The sequence below is a fragment of the Dama dama genome, chromosome 9 (assembly GCF_033118175.1).
Source record: "Dama dama isolate Ldn47 chromosome 9, ASM3311817v1, whole genome shotgun sequence".
Taxonomy (NCBI): Eukaryota; Metazoa; Chordata; class Mammalia; order Artiodactyla; family Cervidae; genus Dama; species Dama dama.
Window position 1 is genome coordinate 52,674,573 of NC_083689.1, and position 17,638 is coordinate 52,692,210.

A 17,638-nucleotide genomic window follows, 5' to 3' on the forward strand; every position below is an offset into this window, starting at 1 on the left:
TTCATTCTTTTACAAGTGGTTGACCAGTTTTCCCAGCACCACTTGTTAAAGAGGTTGTCTTTTTTCCATTGTATATCCTTGCCTCCTTTGATGAAAATAAGTTGTCCATAGGTTCGTGGATTTATCTCTGGGCTTTCTATTCTGTTCCATTGATCTATATTTCTGTCTTTGTGCCAGTACCATACTGTCTTGATGACTGTGGGTTTGTAGTAGAGTCTGAAGTCATGAAGTCTAAAGCCCACTTGGTCATGGTGTATGATTTTTTTAATATGTTATTGGATTCTGTTTGCTAGAATTTTGTTAAGGATTTTTGCATCTATGTTCATCAGTGATATTGGCCTGTAGTTTTCTTTTTTTGTGGCATCTTTGTCTGGTTTTGGAATTAGGGTGATGGTGGCCTCATAGAATGAGTTTGGAAGCTTACCTTCATCTGCAATTTTCTAGAAGAGTTTGAGTAAGATAGGTGTTAGCTCTTGTGTAAATTTTTGGTAGAATTCAGCTGTGAAGCCATCTGGTCCTGGGCTTTTGTTTGCTGGAAGATTTTTGATGACAGTTTCGATTTCCTTGCTTGTGATGGGTCTGTTACTTATTGACTCTTAAATTTAACCTCTGACTAAACTATAAACTCCTGAGGGCAAGTGCCTATATCACCTGAACATCTCATATAGTGAACGTTGAAGAACTTGTTGAATTATTTAAATATATTACAAAGTAGTAGTAGTAATACAGGTCACACTTTACCACTGTGTGCCAGGAGTTGTTCTGAGTGTTTTACACACTTTCCCATTTAATCTTCTGAACATGAGCTTCATACTGTTAAGACAGAGATTAAATGACTCATTTAAGATCTCACAGGTATTAAGTTCAAAACTGCAGTTTGAGCTTAGCCTGGCTCCAGAGTTCAAGCTCTTAGCCATCATGCAACACTATAGTTCCAGTTGAGAAGAATAGTGTGTTAGATGCCCCATACCATAAATTAGACTTGTGATTATATATTCCCTTTCCTCCCCAAATTTTATTATGAAAAATTTCATACATATATAGAACTGGAAATAACTTTTCAATTGAACATGCATATTTACACACACCTATTTTGTAGATTCTGCAATTGATTTTTTGATATTTGCTTTAGCAATATTTATCCATTCCTGTGTCCATCATATTACTGTTTTATTTATTTTTAAGTTATTTTGGGTGGGGGAACTGTGCTGGGTCTTCATTTTTGCACTCAGGCTTTCTCTAGTTGCGGTGCACTTGGTTCTCATTGCAGTGGCTCCTCTTGTTGCAGAGCGCAGGTTCTAGGGTGCGAGGGCTTCAGTAGTTGTGATGTGTGGGCTCAGTGGTTTCCACGCACGGGCTTAGCTGTCCATACGTATGTGAAATCTTCCCGGAGCAAGCATTGAACCTGTGTCCCCTGCATTGCCAGGTGAATTCTTAACAACCGGACCACCAGGAAAGTCCATCTTATTATTATTTTGATTCATTTCAAACTCAATTGCAGATACTTGGCATATTTCATCTGTAAATGTTACAGCATGCATCTGGGTTTAATTTTGTATGGTGAATTTTATACAGTAAAATGTACAAATTCTAAATATGCGATAGGTTTTGATAAATGCACACACTTTGTAACCCAATCCTCTATGAAAATAGAGAACATTATATGATTATCATTTTATTAAATACTTGCCTTGTATTTCAAGTAAATGAGTCATACATTTCCTCCCATATTGAAACCTGCTTTTCTGATTGACTCATGTTCTCTTACTGGGTCTTTGGTTTATTACACAGACCTCATTGAGGGCAGGATCATCTGTTTCAGCTACTTGGATTGGAGAACATACTTAGAGGTGTGACGAATGGTGGATTTACTGTAGTATTAACCATTCTCCCTTCCTAAAGTAATATGGATACTTAATAGTACCGATTCCTTTGATAGGCAGTGTTTCAGCCCATTTTCATGAATTAAGTTGACCTTATTCCTGTTAGTTTTCCAATAGAACGTGATTTGCTCATGTGACTTTGATGTTGAGAGAGGGGTGGTGCACTTGAATCCCATCCTTTTTTGGTTGACTGTTATTTGATAGATAACTGTTCAAAGGTTTCCTAGGTTGATGTACCAGAAGAGTGTGGTAATTTGTCATCCACTACTTGAATTTCAGCTTTTAACATGTGGAAAGCAGAATCTTAATCTTTTTCACTCCTCCCATTCTCAATCTATGCCATCTATAGTGTTCTTACTCCCAGTTGATATTAGGTCTTGGAATTCAACTAATTTAAATGCTAAATCATAAATCAGACTAAAGAATATAGCCTATCATAGGTTTTGTCTAATCCCTAGGCCCCCTCCCCCATCCTTTTTTCAATTTAAAATGAGGCGTGTGTATGTGTGTTTGAAAATTGACATAAAAGATTTATAAGGCATGATCTTAAAAATACTGATGATTATTTTGGGAAGCCAAAAGGTTTGTATTTTTAACAAAGTTATATTTGCTTAATTGTTTTTGTAGTAACTTAGGGTGATGTCTTTGCTGGGAACGTCAAGCCCACTTTAGATAAACACTTTTACAAGTTGACTCTTTCTTCGACTTCTATCTGTAATTCATCTCATGTGTAATTCTAAGTGAGCACAAATTGAATGTCTAGATGATGGTATTGCTTATGCACTATAATGTCTTTTGACACTTCAGGAATGCTGCATCAAAAGGAAGAAAATTCCTGACCACTTGCTATTAGGTTTTCATGTAGGTGCTGCTGCTAAGTCGCTTCAGTCGTGTCCGACTCTGTGTGACCCCATAGATGGCAGCCCATTAGGCTGCTCTGTCCCAAGAATACTGGAGTGGGTTGCCATTTCCCTCTCCAATGAGGGAAAGTGAAGTCACTCAGTCGTGCCCGACTCTTAGTGACCCCGTGGACTGCAGCCTACCAGGCTCCTCCATCCATGGGATTTTCCAGGCAAGAGTATTGGAGTGGGGTGCGATTGCCTTCTCCAGGTTTTCATGTAGAGGAGTAGATAAATCTTAGACTAGCAGTTTTACCAAAATAATAAAATGGGCTGTAGTTGTTGGAAGTTGATAGCAAATGTCAGAGAGCAGTTTTGCACCTACTGGCTTGAAGGGATTGTCAGGAGACAAGAGGAAGACACGGTGACCTGGCACTGTCCCAGAATGCCTATAGAAGTGTGCTGAAAGTGGTGTATTCTTTTTCCTTCTTTCTTACTGCCATTTTCCCTTTTGAATTTCAAGGGAGAGTTAGGGAGATTGATCAGAGAGAAGGTAGCATTGGCAGGGTTATTTCTGGGTCCAGTTTCTTAGTGTGTGCCATGGGTGACAGTCCTAGCATGAAGGGCCTAATGCTCTTGTCTTTATATTTAGAGCAAAAGCTATGGCAAAAAATACTTTCACGTGAAAGATCAGTGTTTTTGTGACCAATTCAGTGGAATTCTGACAAAATGTATATGAAAATTTAGAGCACAGATGAGGGAAGTAAAGATTACCACCTATTATCTTGAGAACTCTACATTTCTGAGATTTTAGAACCATATTCTCTATACCTGTGTCCTTTATTCCCTAGGGTGCATTCCCTGCCGCCCACCCCCCCCACCCCCCCCCCCCCATTAACCCAGCTAAGTAACTATTAACATTAAACATGTGAAGAATGTTAGGGAATTTATTTGCTCATATACCTGGAATGAGTGCTATTTATTAAGAGCAAAAAAGTCACTATTCTTAAATGGCTCATATTTCTTATCATTTGACAGTGTAAGAATGGTGAATAATATTATTTGATACTTGAATCTATACAAAGGGACGGGTAGACTAAGAAGACAACTCAAGATGTGTACTTGTGTTTCTAATAGTATTTCCCAAGCTGTATAAATTCATTTGCAGCTGATGGGCATTTGGTTTTGTGGAGTCAAGGAGTATTTTTGAAATTATGGCTATTTCTTTAAAAGGGGTTGCTTAGCAATGGATATATGACAGTCGAACTTTTTCTTCTTAATAGAGTAGCTTATCTTTCGAGTTTTGGAAAGCATGAAGAGAAGTGGAATGTGGTTGTAAAAGAGGAAAGAGAGCAATTAGGGTCAAGAGATGTGGGAAAGTGCAGAAAAGTTGTGGGTAAAGGAGCAGATGAAGCAGTTTGCCTTGTTGGATAAACCAGATAATTGATCTTGGAAAGAATGTCAAGAAGTTCTTGAATTGAAAAATCTGGGCCACATGATCTATAGGCTTTGATATGACCAAATGTAGATCTTCATTCTGAGAGGTTAATTCCCGCAAGTTTTATATTTAATAGAAATTTTGGTAATATGGAGGATCACTGTCCAGCAATCATGAAACATATTCTCTTTGACTGATAGGTTATCTTTGTCTTAAAATTCTCATACTTCATTCACTTGGTCAGACCCCTCAGTAGTTCTGGCAGATCTGCCTAGGACCCAAATCCTTCACAGTTGGATGGGCTGCTTCCTACATTAGACGTATACTTGAAGTATGTTTTTTCCTAAGCAGAAAAACCCCAACATAATAGTGATGCTTAATCCTCAGTTATGTATTTTGTCCTAAAATAAAATTGTCAGAAGCTATCAATGAGATTATTTTATATTTCTTTTGAAAAATAGTATCTGTTTATGATAATGGATAATACGTGTTGTCCTATATAATGACTTGATTTTTAAGTGTCTTACTCAGAAGTAATTTTGGAATTAGGAATTCTAAATCTTTAAATTTAGCCTTGATTCATAAAGCCAAATCAGAGTAATGCTGTGTCTAATATTTTAGTACATTTATATAAAGCAGATTATTTGACTGTGAGATAATGTGGTCAGTTCTATATTAGTATTAGGTATAAGAGGTGTATCGAGGTTGTTGGCTTATTAAAAGCTCTTGCTAATTATCAGTCTTCAGTTTGGATACCATATGTTAACTTAGTGTAGAAAGTAATATTGGAAAGTAGAGAGTTTCTGGGAGCAACTCAGGAGCCTAATATGTCTTTAATGGGATTAAAGATGGATCTGTCACATCTAGTTCTCACATACTGTTATTAAAAATAGCAAATATTTGTTAAGTATTTACTGTGTGCCAGCCTGTTCTCAGGACTTTGCATGTATTAAATTCCCTTTTGCTTGTTACTGTTATTAATTCCATCTTAAGAGTTAGAGACCCAAGGCACAGAAGGTTGATGAACTTGTCCAACGTGACGGGCCCAAGTGTGGAGCAGGTCTCTAATCACAGGTCTCTATTTGCTCTTGTTGAAACGTAGAAGGTTTTGCTAATGACATACAGAATGAGTTTTAAATTTTAAAGACAGTTAAATTTCTGACAGCTATCCACAGTAGTGAATGCTTTATCTTTTTAAGTGTGTTCTTTCTTAGGAAATTGGTTATCATCTTATAGATTCTTATCCAGATCATTCTTTATGATTATCATCAACATAACTAGAGATGCATGAAATGTGCTTCTCTTCATTCATGTAGTGGAAGATTTTTAAATTGTACTTCTAGCCTGGAAGATTTATAATGTAATGGTAGGTTAGGAATTTACTGGATGTCCCTACGTGATGAACACTCTAGCTTGGGTCCCAGGGATATTATAAGGAGGAAATGCAAACTGTACTTCAAAGTTGGATACATATTCATTCTTGCTGACTTTATAGGCTCTTGCCTTGGGTCACCACAAATGCTAGATCATACCACAGAGCATGCATCATGCCTGTGTAGCCTCCTTTTCCATAGTTTTTTCAAGAGTTGATGTGAAAAACATGTCTACCTGTTCTGTAAAAGCTCCGTGGAGGTACTGACATGTTTCCTTATTGTTCCTACAGCTGACTCATTTTTAAAGGCAATTCAGACTTTTGCATTTGTGTCATTCCCTCCAAATAAACCGATGTGCTTCCTTTATCAGACGAAAGCTGTTGATTTTGTTCTTTCCCTTGGCTACCAGGTAGATCAAAGCCAAACTAGTGTATACTAGAATATTCTGTTAGGGCATTTTGGGTGAGTTAACCAAAACAGTTTAGGATCTGGTAAAATTCCTAGATTCATACACAATATTCACAATATAGTTTCAAGAAATTTTTGGCATCCTATGAAACATCTTTGACTCCCTGCCTTTGATCTTTTTACATCAGTATTTCAACCAGTCTGTATGTGTGACTGTATATTACTCAATTTCCTTGACTTTATAGAAGTAGACCCAATGTAATAATAAACACATTGCTTTCAGAGATTTTGAGGTGCTGAGCAGTTGCCTTCTATGTATAATATTTGGCAGCAAGGCCAGGGGAACATTTTTGGTTCTCATGATAATGACACATATAAATGGCTATAGATTTTTTATCTTATGGTTTTCCAGAAAATGCAACCTGAAGATTGTGTGTGTGTGTGTGTGTTTGGTAGAAATACCAGGGCATAAAGGTGGAGTTTTTGTACACTGAGCACAATTGTAAATAGATATTCAGTCAAGTTATGACATTTTTGCTTCTGTTCACTGTGGTTCTTTGTGAAGTCTCTTCATGGAAGCTGTGAAAAGTCTTTGGAAATTGTGTCTGGGGCTGCAGTTTTAAAATCTGGTTCCCAAATGAGGAAAGAGCCTTTTCTCTCAGGGTGGTGGTATAGCCATTGGCCCCTGCCTTCAGAGTTGGTGGTGGTGGTTCATAGGTGCTCTGTCATGTTGGGTTTCTAGCCAGGAGGCCTGGGCTAGCTTTGCTCTTGGTCCTCCGTGTATAAAAGGATGGTATATTCAGTTTGGGGGCTCTGCAGTATAGCATGTTTCATTGTACTTGCCTTTGGAGATTTCTTGCTCTTTAATGTCTCCTTCAGATAGGGCTTCAGGGAGGTTCAGCATCTGTCCCTTAAGACTGTTCCCAAAACATTGTCTAGTGATGAGGAACTCATGCTAAGGGGAGATGTTGGAAATAGCTGTGATTTTCACCTCTTTTTCCTTTTCTTTCTTTGTAAAAGACAATTTGTAGTACATTTTGTCTCTCTAAGGGAGACTTGAGTACCCAGCTGGTTAGATATATTTAAAGAAAGAAAAAAATCTCTTTAAACAGACCTTGAAGAATTCTATTATAAATCTGAGTGGGAACCTGAGAATGCTGTGGCATACAGGCAAAGCTAATTAAAATAACTGATAAAGCTATCAGATATGGCTTTACATGGGATTTTCAAGATAAAATGTATAAGAATTATGTTAATAAACTCTGCTTTTAACTCCATAAAGGGTAGGATCTCATTTCTTTTGTGCAACTTGAAACCACAATCACCTGTGCCCTCTAGTGCATACTGTATGAGTTTGGCAGTCAATTTTTGTCTTGTGCTTCCTGCCTCTGCTGAGGTGCTTGGTGTAAGAACTCCCTTAGCCCCTCTGATCTCCTCATCCCTGGATGTTTATTCCTGCCTATCTGGTCTTGCTGCACTGATGGTCTGGAGAACTGTTAAGGTCATCCTGGCAAGTGTGGCGACCTGTGGCATTCAGTTCTCAAGGCCAGGTTAGCTTATGCCCCCAGTGCTGCCCAGGCAAAGTGCCCTGTCCTTGGGATGTTTATGCCAAGCAAGGAGAGATAGGTTAAAAATATTCCCTTCCTGTCCCCTATCCATAGTTACTGAGCTGCTGTCTGGGACAGGGTGGGGCATGTAGGGATCCTAGAGACCTCAGCATGGTCAGGACCTGTGGATTCCCTCCCACAGGTGGTGTGGGAGGTACTGCTAGGATGTGTACTAACAGATCCGTGAGGCAGAGGCCAAGTTGCTATTTGATGGGTATAGGCAATTGAGTACATTTTTGAGGTTCCCCAGGCTGTGGCAGAACACGAATGTTAGAGGGGTGGGGGATGGTGGTCAGCCTTGGGCCCGGTGAGCCCTATAGACAGCTGTTTGTCCAGTAGCTAAGGCTTGTGATAGAGCAGCTTCTTATTGTATGACTGCTGTTTATCAGCTGGGTGGTTTTTTTTAGCCAGCCCCCCTCCCCCACTTTACTTCTTAGCCTAGTTTTTTGCCTGTCTTTGAATGAAGACAGGTGATGATTAGCTGCTCTATTTCCAACTGGCACATTTGGCATTATAGAGAACATGGTACAAAACAACTGTTCATTTAAGGTTTCTGTATCTGTCATAAATGATTTTTCAAGCTTCACATGTCAGAATTGATAGGTTACCAAGGAAAAGCTTCTGGAAAAAACAGACATTCACTTTTTACAGTATACATAATTTTAATAACAAAGCTTCCCTGTACACTGCACTTGGTTACCCCCTGCCCCGATATAATAGTATTTTCTTCTTCCTTCCCCCACAACCCATTTGACCACCTCCCACCCCACCCCACCCCCCTACCACTCCCACAAAAAAATGGCTCTTAGGGTGATTGAACACAATATGTTTGGACTGTACTTTTAGTTTCCAGTTTCAGTGTTGGTCGGAAGGTTCATCAAACATTCCATAGATTAGGCTTTTAAAAATTACCAAGGAGGAACAGGTTAATTGCAGTAGTAGCAGACATTTCCAAAATGTTTGCAATAGCAATATGAAAGCTTAAATAGCCATTTACTATTTGTTTTGACCTTAAATTAAGTACTACGTGTTTGCCCTAGGTTAGGAACAGAAATATTTAATTATCTATCTTCATCTCTTTTATCTTTTTCTAGTTGAAGCAGTTTAACCTGTAAGGTATGAAAAGCATGTCCCCAAACAGATTTTTGAGTCAGATCTGTCACTGTATTGCTTTATTAGGAAAATGATCATGTAAAAATAATATTTCAAAATTTCATATTGATATCCATACTTTAGAGAGATCAGGGCATTTATAGTCTCCACCCCCCCATCGTTGTGTGGAGGAGGTATGCCTAAAGAAAATGGTATGCCTGTTTTGAATTTAGGATTAAGACCTAGTGCTACATAGGTAGGGCTCATTTTTATTGGAAAGAGTCTAGATCTTGGTGACTAGCATTAGAGTAAGCAGATGAATTTTAATAATTAGTGGAGTTGGGAAGTTCAGTCAGTTCCATTCATTGAATTGGTATAGAAATTAACGTAGCCACATTAAGAAATTACATGTGTTAGTGCAGATTTTTGGCTTAAAAATTAGTATCTTTGCTGTTTGTTGTTGGCAGTGGGTATTCTCTGAGTTGTATGCATTTGTAAATTTATTAACTCTAATTTCATAAAGGTGATTGAAATCCTGGCAAGCTACAGAAATAAATATAAATAATTCTATACTAGCTCTTGGTTACTAGGTGGGTACAGTATCAGAGCCTTCATTAGCTTCCTTTTTACAGAGAGATTTATTTTTCTGGTTTTCAAGTGGTCATTTTCTTCTAATCTTGAAAATGAAAAAGGGGGGATGGGGGAGTTGAAGAGAATAAGACAGTAAAAACAAAAGGCCTAATAACATTATATTGCCAGCATCTGCAGTGTGGTTGTGATGCTCTTCACCTGAACCAGTTGGTAAAGAGAGCACATATGACTGACTAACAGTCTCATCTTCAAACCTGTACTCATACAGAAACACAAATAGACCAAAATTAAAAGGAATCTTGCCTCCTATAGGCATTTGAAAAGTGAAGTTTGCTCTTTAACTAGAAAAGGAAAGCGCTATTTGGCACTGTTATTCACTTTTCTCAGACAGCATTGCCCAAAAAATGAAGGGCCAAAAAAATCTGTTATTTTTCAACTGAAAAGTATGCCTTGGTGGCCTTGGCTATGCTGTTCCCCTGAATTACTAAATGGTTTGATTTTCCAACTTACTTTCCTATGTACATTAAGGATTTTGCCAACTGATGGTCCACTTTACTAACTGTAATCTTTAGGATTAATGTAGGGATTTCCAGCCAATATTTCTCGCCCTTCTGCTCACAGTTTCAATTAATTTTGGGTTGTGATTGAAATGATGGAAATTGCTCTGCTATCCTCCAGAGCTAGTGGAATCTTGTATGTTTAAGACACAGTTGTATTGTGACAAAGCTGTTCCCTGACAAATGGCCATGATTATCCTGATAAATGGGTTGGTAAATTTTAGCTTGTGGCGCTCTCATTTGTAACAGGGGCTTCTGATCCAGTCCTTCTGTAAGGAAAGTGTGAGCTGTGCTCTATGCCAGGAAATCAACTTCTGTCCTTACCCAGGCAGGCCTAGGGTCTAGTTTTATTAAGAGATGAAATTCTCACTGCTCAAGATCTGCTGAGGTGGACTGAGACTTGACCAGATGAATCTGCCCACTTAGAAATTGTAGAGAGCACATTTTTACTATAATTGTGATCTTGTCTGCTTTTTACTGAGATACATTTTCTTTGAAATGTAGGTAGACATCTCTCAGTATTAAATCTCATGGGTTAAACTATAGTCTTAACATGTTTCAGTTCCATCCTGGGAAATATGCCTTGAATGAAGTAAAGGATAACTTTTTTTTATGGTAATGATTTTCTCTTAAGAATGTATGCCTTTTTTTCTTCATCAGCAAATGTCAGTTTTCATCTTCTGAAAGTCAAGTCAGTAGTCTAATTTCATGGTTTTTGCTAGTACATACCTAGAACCTCATTTATGGAAGAATTCTGTGTGAATTGGTAACTTACATCTAAATCCTAAATGTGTCATAGTCTTTCCGGGGAAACCATAATTAAATAAACAAAATACTTGTGGCTCTTTTCTACACGAGAAATGTGACATCATTATCACTTTTAAATTACTCAACATTTATATTAATAAGAGAATCTTCCCCCCTCACCCCTTTCCAGCTGCAGGTCCCAGGGCCTTTGCTCTGTTTGATTCAGATCATGTATAGTTGCCCATTTGCTTTTCTTCCTTTTAACTTTGCTAACCTGTTTCAGGGAGAGTCAGATTTCAAAATGCTGCCTTTTTCTCATCCCCTCACCTCCTTCAAGTTACCACTGTGTGGCTTCATAGGCATGTAGAGTGTTCTGCCATGAGAAGGTTTGCTTCAGATCTGTGTTGTTCCCTTTACTTAGAAGGACCTGCTCTTAAACATTAAGAATTGATATCCATTAAAAGGTCAAAATTTGGCATATAATACTTAGAAAGTGCTTTTTTAAAATGGTTCTTTTAAAAGGTATTCTAATAAGAATCAGTGTTATGCCTGTTGCTAGCCAGTTATTTTTAATTTGGCTTTTTTGAGGCTTGAAGATCAAGAAAAGGCCGAAGAAAGAGGTTTAAACCCCTTTGTCAAGGCATCTTTGATCATGACAGTTGAGGGGAGGAGGAGGGAGAGAGGGGGAGGGGGGGGGAGAGAGAGAGAGAGAATGAGGGTGTATTTGTGTGTGTGCTTTCAAACTAGAGTGAGCAGCTGGTCATAAGATTGCTAAATTGACTCAGTTTATCTCTTTTCTCTCCAAAATAATTTCTAAATCTTTTTTCACATATAAATGTAAGTATAGGATTTAGTAAACTAATTAGTAAAGTGATAATTTAACACTAGTTTAAAATAATTATCTAAATGCCACAAAAATCAACATGTCCATTATAAGTCAAACTGGAGATATGATGCGAAATCAGTGTCATTATTTAGTATTGATTTCATTGTAATGAGACCTTTTCACAATCACTTGGATTGTTTAAATACATTAAAGAGTCACTCAGCATATTAGAATTACATAAAGGGTTCTGATTTCATGATGTGGACTTTGATAATACCTACTAACCCAGGCAAAAACTCTGGAAGAAGAGTGTTTAATATTGACCAGTCTTCAGCATACATAAAATTCTACTCCCCACACTGGCATTAAATTGTAAGTTTGAGTAAATACCAAATTATCATACAAGAGAATTTTGCTAAGTCTCCTTTTAAGCAGCAGGCCAGTTGTGGTACTTGGGGTGGAGAGCAATGATCAAACAAGTATTGATCCATATCTCTTTCTGCTCAGTAGCATCTTTCCAAACTGTTTTCAGTAGGAAAAAACAGCATATGGAGACCTTAGTGTACATGTTTACACACAATAGTTTATAATTACATACATGAAATGTCTTATTTTGAAGTAAGCATTTTTAGACTTTCCCACAAGAGTGCAAATTAATGTGAGCATTGCTTCATTTAACACTTAAAATATGGTTTCATTTAAAAAAAATTAAAAATACTTCAACACGTCAGAAACCTAAGTCTCCACTTGGTTTGGAAAAATTAGGCTTAATGTCACCATTGGTAAAAATTAGATATGTATTTAGCCCCTACTATGTAAAATAGGTTACTTATCTGATATAATTTTTGATGATGGGTAGATATTATACTTCACATTCTTTGTATGGCAGCTGCTGACACTTGCACTGTCCATAACCATTAATGATGATGAAGGGTCCTTCATGGGTAGGTTCATATTCATTATATGGTCCTTGGTCTGACATGTTTGACATATGGAGTCGTGTTTGGGATCGGAGCTGCCTGTGGTTCTGAATCATTGAGCACTGCCTAATTCTTCTTAAAGTGGGAGGGCAGCACTTCCTGGAGATGAACACTATAAAAATAATAAAAAAGAAAGAAAACAATAAAGCCATTGTTCCTGTAATTACCCGCTGAGTGAAGATGGCATTGTCTGGTTCCGGGAAGTGTTCTTCAGTAGTAACTGCTATGCCTGCAGTAGTTGGGATTTCTTTGTCTCCCACATGGTAACTTGATGAGCTTATTCTTTTTGTGTATTCAGTGGTTGGATCTTTATAAGTTGTAGCCATGGCAGTGACGGTGGTTGATAAATTCCAGCAGAGCTGAAATCCGTGGACTGCATCTAGTATATCCTCTCCCTGGGTGTGGTCGGGGCTGTGGCATAGGATGGAATGCTCCCACCGACCTTGGAAACTGCCCAGCCAGGAGGCCAAAGCACATATTCGAGGGCTGCATTCCCACAGATTGCCAGAGAGGCCAACAGTTGTGAGGGACCTCAGGGAGTTTAAGATCTTGGAATCAAGGCTGTTTAACTTGTTGTTATCCATGAGGAGTATTTTAAGATTAGGCATCGTTTCAAATACTGTCAGATCGATGGCTTTTATTTCATTTCCAGTCAAGTCTAGTTTTTCTAAAGTGCCCCAGGTCCACTCCATCCCACATGTCAAGTTGCTAATTTTGTTCCACTGTAAGAAGAGTGTGTGCAGACTGCTTAGCCGTAGGAAATGAGCAAAATTAATCTTCGTCAGCTGGTTGTGCTCTAGATGAAGCTCTCTCAGTTTGATTAATCCCGCAAATCCATTGCGAGCCAAACTTCGCAAACGGTTTGTGCTCAAATCCAGAAACTCCAGACTACGACAGTCCCAGAACAGGCGTACTGGGATAGTCCGCAGGGAGTTGGACCGTAAATGCAAGGTCTGCAGCTTCCGGAGGCCATAGAAGAGCTCTGGGTGCAGAGATGACAGCTGATTAAAAGACAGGTCCAAATTTTGCAGGTTAATCAGTTGGGTAAAAGTTGTGTTTGGCAAATAAAATATTTTGTTGGAACTCAAGATTAATTCCTTAAGTTTATATAGTCCTTGAAAAGCATCTTCTTTTACTGTTGATATTTGATTGTGGTCTAAGTGGAGCCAGGTGAGTTGACTGAAGCTGGCAAATTGATCCCTTTCGAGCTCTGTGATGTGATTGTGCCTCAGGGACAGGCCCAGAGAGCCCTTGTCCGTGGTGTTTGGCACTGAGTGGAAGCCCTGAGAGTCGCAGTAGAAGAGCAGCTTCTCACAGCGGCATTTGGGTGGACACGCCATACCCAGCGCAGGCAGCATTTTTAAAACCATACTCATTGCATATATTGCTGCTAGCATAGGGGCCCCTAATGGCCACTTGAAATGTAAGCCTGCAGAATATAATTTAAGGAAAACAAGAAGATAGAATATTTTTCAGCAGAGCATACGGGCTTTTAAAAAACAACAACAACATTATGGCAAAAGATTTCACTACATATAACTTATTTTTTCATTTGCTGTAGAAAAACTAACCTTGTTAGTATGACTAGAACAAAACTTAAACCATTAAGAAAGGAGATAGAACACATCCTGTCATCAGCAATATATATTTTACCTAAACCTCAAAATCCAAAAATGTGACAAGTGATTTTTCTCATAAAATGTGAATTCAATGGCTTATTTTAAAAGCGTGACTCCTTGCTGACTGTACAAGACACATTAAATACATGGACTTACCCATTCTTCTGAGCACATTGGAGGCTGCATTCAGTCTCGGTTGTCAGACTCAACGCAGTGAGTCTGTAAAAGGCTCTAACATGCAGGAGCCTTTGACCAGTTTCCTGTTTTCTGTGTCCCAGGCTTTCTGAGTAAAATTGAAATCCACCAGGGCAAGTTGTTTTTTCCTTAGGATATTCCTCTCGAAAGCATTGGTTTCATTTTCTTTGACCACTCTGATCCCCTAAATCAGTTTTGAATATGTTATTAATTTCGTCCTCCTCTAACTGCTCAGCTGGTTAATCAAAGCTTCAGCCTCTCCTTTCCGCAGCCGTTAGCTCTCTCGGTCTTAACTTGTTGATGGCAGATGGGCGGCTTGTTGCAGAGAAGAGCTCCTGGAGCAGCATGAGTGCATTTACTGAAAAGCTTTTCCGAGAAACGGCACAAGAATGGATTTGCTTATGTGCTGCGACCACACAGAACTGTATATAGGCTGACGTCACCGGGTGACGTGTCTTTTGTTTGGGTTTTCCAGAAGCTTTACTGTTATAAAGCAGCGTGCTTTGTAACAATATCGGGGTCGTTGTAAGACCCCCGATTATAATAAAGCGAGAAAGAAGAACTCCTGACCTGAAAACATGGTATTCCTTCAGTGTAGGAAGCAGCACTGAGGTTGTAATAAAGGCTGCATTCAAGAAGATCCGTCTGAACAGTGAGTTGGGTTAGCAGAGTGACGATTTTTTAATGCTTGGAAGAGCCAGCGTTAGACTGCCGATTCTGCACAGAGAGATCATCTAAATGGGCAGGAGCCTGCACGATTTATGAAGTGCTGATTTAACAGCAGCCTATGCGAGTGCCTGCTGCTCTGGTAGTTTGGAAAGCTACTCAATCACCTGGTTGTCATGCTTGGTTAAAATAGAAGTTATGACTATGATTTGCTTCAGATGTGTTGGTAAACTAGCTCAGTGGGCTTTGCTTCTTCGCCATTAAGAGTTTAGTGTTATAAACCAAGAATAAAGGGGGGAAAGGTTGGAAAACAGAGAATTTGGTTATTCTACTCTTTGAGAATTTTAAGAGAAAGCTAATTAAAATGATTTCTCCTTCTCTGTCTTATTTTATATAATAGTGTTTTATCACAATACTAACTGAAAAATAATAATCCAGAAATTTTTGGATGTCTTGGTAGGAGAAAAGGGTAGGTTGATATAGTCATTTAATATTGCATGCTGTAAGTGTTAACAGTGGAACAGAAATTATTTAGTACAAGTGGTACAGCATGGCTAGATTCTGACATGGTCGCTTGTATTTCCCTCAGAATTTCACTTACTCCTTAAGCTAAAAGCCTCTACTGATCTGGGTTGGGGTATTGTGGCCCTCAAACAATAGAGCATTTGCATGCTCAACAGGCCTGTTGGCACACTTAGGAACCAACTTCGATTCTCATACTCACTGTTGTTAGAGTCTCTCTAGGGAATACAAAAGGTCACTTATACTTTGGAATAGGATTTTTGCTTTGGCTGTTTTTACGTGACCTAACACTATCTTTTCCTGTCGAATAGTATCACTTTTCAGAATTTCGTTATGAATATACACCTCCATGTTTACTACTGTATAGACATGAAAGTTATTTCTACTGTGAGTTATGGTCATAGTTTCTGCCTGATGAAGGCAAGGCCTCTTGTATACCTGACATTACTGATTTGGCCTTCTTGGCCGTTTCTCCCATACCATTTCTCTCATACTTAGCCTCAGTAGGTCTTGTGTCAGACTTGAAGGCAGAAATCTGAAAACTACCCCATGGTATCTGAGAAACAAGAACACCATCAATCTGTTGGCTTCCAGGGGCTTTATCACACTGGGTGTGTGTAAGAAGTTATTTTCTCAAGGGGTGTTGTGTCTGTGTTGGAGTGCAGTACCGGAGTGAGGACTGAAGACTCCAGGGTGCTTTCCTCAGGGCTCTGTGGAGACAGCAACAATTGCAGGTGTGTAGTTTGGCTCCTCCTAGTTACAGACCCCAAGATAGGATTAGAGGTATAAGAATTTTATTGAGGAAAATGCCTGGGATGTGTAGAGGGAGGGAGAAGATGACAGAAATACTCCTATTGGTTTGGTAGAGTCTAAAAACCCATGGGGCATATCTGACACCTCTGAAAGGAGAGGGGAAAGAAAGACCCTACCAGCAGGGCAGTTCTCAGTCAGTTTCTCCGGGCCAGAGAGAAGTCCCCAGGCCAACGTTGCCATGAGTGGAACCCCTTATTCTCAGGAACTAGTATTCCCAGTTTTCTTGTTTACTGGTTAAGGAAAAGAGGGAGAGGGCCTTGTTTAGAATTCAGGATGCCATTCCTCCAACTGACCTGGATCCTTTCCACAGTCTGTCTCTGTGTAGGCTGGAAGTTCTTAATCTGAGTCCATAATTGGCCTGTAGAGTTTTGTTGCTTGTGCATTTTTCTGTCGATAAAGTTTAATCAAATTCTTAGAGGGTTTGTGACCCTAGGTTTCAGAGTGACCATTCTATAGGAACAGAACTTGTTCTCAAAGCTTCCAGTGAGGGGTGTCTGATAAGGGTGGTCTCTCAAAAAATTTTTTTTTTTTTTTTTTTAAGGATAAGAAGCCCTGGGGATACTGTAAATGCTCTTACTGAAGTTAGTCATCCTCTGATGAAAAAAAAACCTTTGCAAGGCAGGAGGAGCTGGATTAATTTCTCCCCTGAAGTAACCACTTTAGTTCCATGTGGAGAAAAGTGTTGAAATCAATTGGATTAGAGCAACCATGATTAGGGATGAGTTATATGTGAAAATTTAGAGGGAAAAGCATTTCATTCCCCTTGAACTCTTGGTTCCCTTCTGCTCTTGTAGTCTACTTGGCCTACTTACAGTATACTAACAGATGAAAAACCCTTAAATTACATTATCCTAATACTATTATAACAGATTTGTGGGCAAGGAAAATTGTTCAGAAAAGCACCAGTGCAATCAAGAGTAATTATTTTTTTATGCACCTGGAGAAGTGGGCAGTAATGCCTGCTATACCACAGTACCCAGAGAGCATGGTCTGTCTAGGTCACTAGCCTTTTTGCCCCCTTGACTTCTCTTTGGGTTCAAAAGGTTTAGGCTGTGGAGTCAAAGGAAATGTGATGTTTGTCTTAAAATGGGTTGGAGTACACTGTTCCTATTGATGGAGATATGTATCAATTTTTGATCTTTATCTCTCGTTAGCTAAAAGGAATAAAAAGAAACCGGTGTTCTTTCTGAATTAAACCTTTTCTTGGTTTCATTTTACAACGGCTTTATTCTGCATACATATGCCTTTGACTTAATTAAAGTGGCAGTACAACCTCTGGAAAGTACTCTTGATATCATCTGTTTCAATTTTCACTGTTGTAGTTGTTCATGGCAAGGCAAAGGACAAGTAAAATCTAGCCGTCTGTCCTCTCTGTGAATGGTTTTAAGCAAATTAAATGAGTCATGTGGCAGGGTTTAGGTGTTAACACTTATCTGCATTACTCTTCATGAAAGTTTGCTTTTAATATATATTGCTAATCAG

At 38.8% G+C, this 17,638-nt stretch overlaps 2 protein-coding genes across 2 annotated transcripts in view; one reads left to right on the top strand and one right to left on the bottom strand.

Annotated features, from left to right (window-relative positions):
• The window catches only part of CTNNA1 (catenin alpha 1), a 173,994-nt gene that overhangs the window by 95,833 nt on the left and 60,523 nt on the right, over positions 1 to 17,638 (top strand). The window lies entirely within an intron of this gene.
• On the bottom strand, positions 8,340 to 16,028 carry LRRTM2 (leucine rich repeat transmembrane neuronal 2). The gene is made up of 2 exons (XM_061151408.1): positions 14,117 to 16,028; positions 8,340 to 13,770 (listed from the first exon to the last, which is right to left on the bottom strand). The coding sequence occupies exons 1-2, from the start codon at positions 14,118 to 14,120 to the stop codon at positions 12,224 to 12,226; spliced, it is 1,551 nt and encodes a 516-aa protein (XP_061007391.1). The 5' UTR covers positions 14,121 to 16,028; the 3' UTR covers positions 8,340 to 12,223.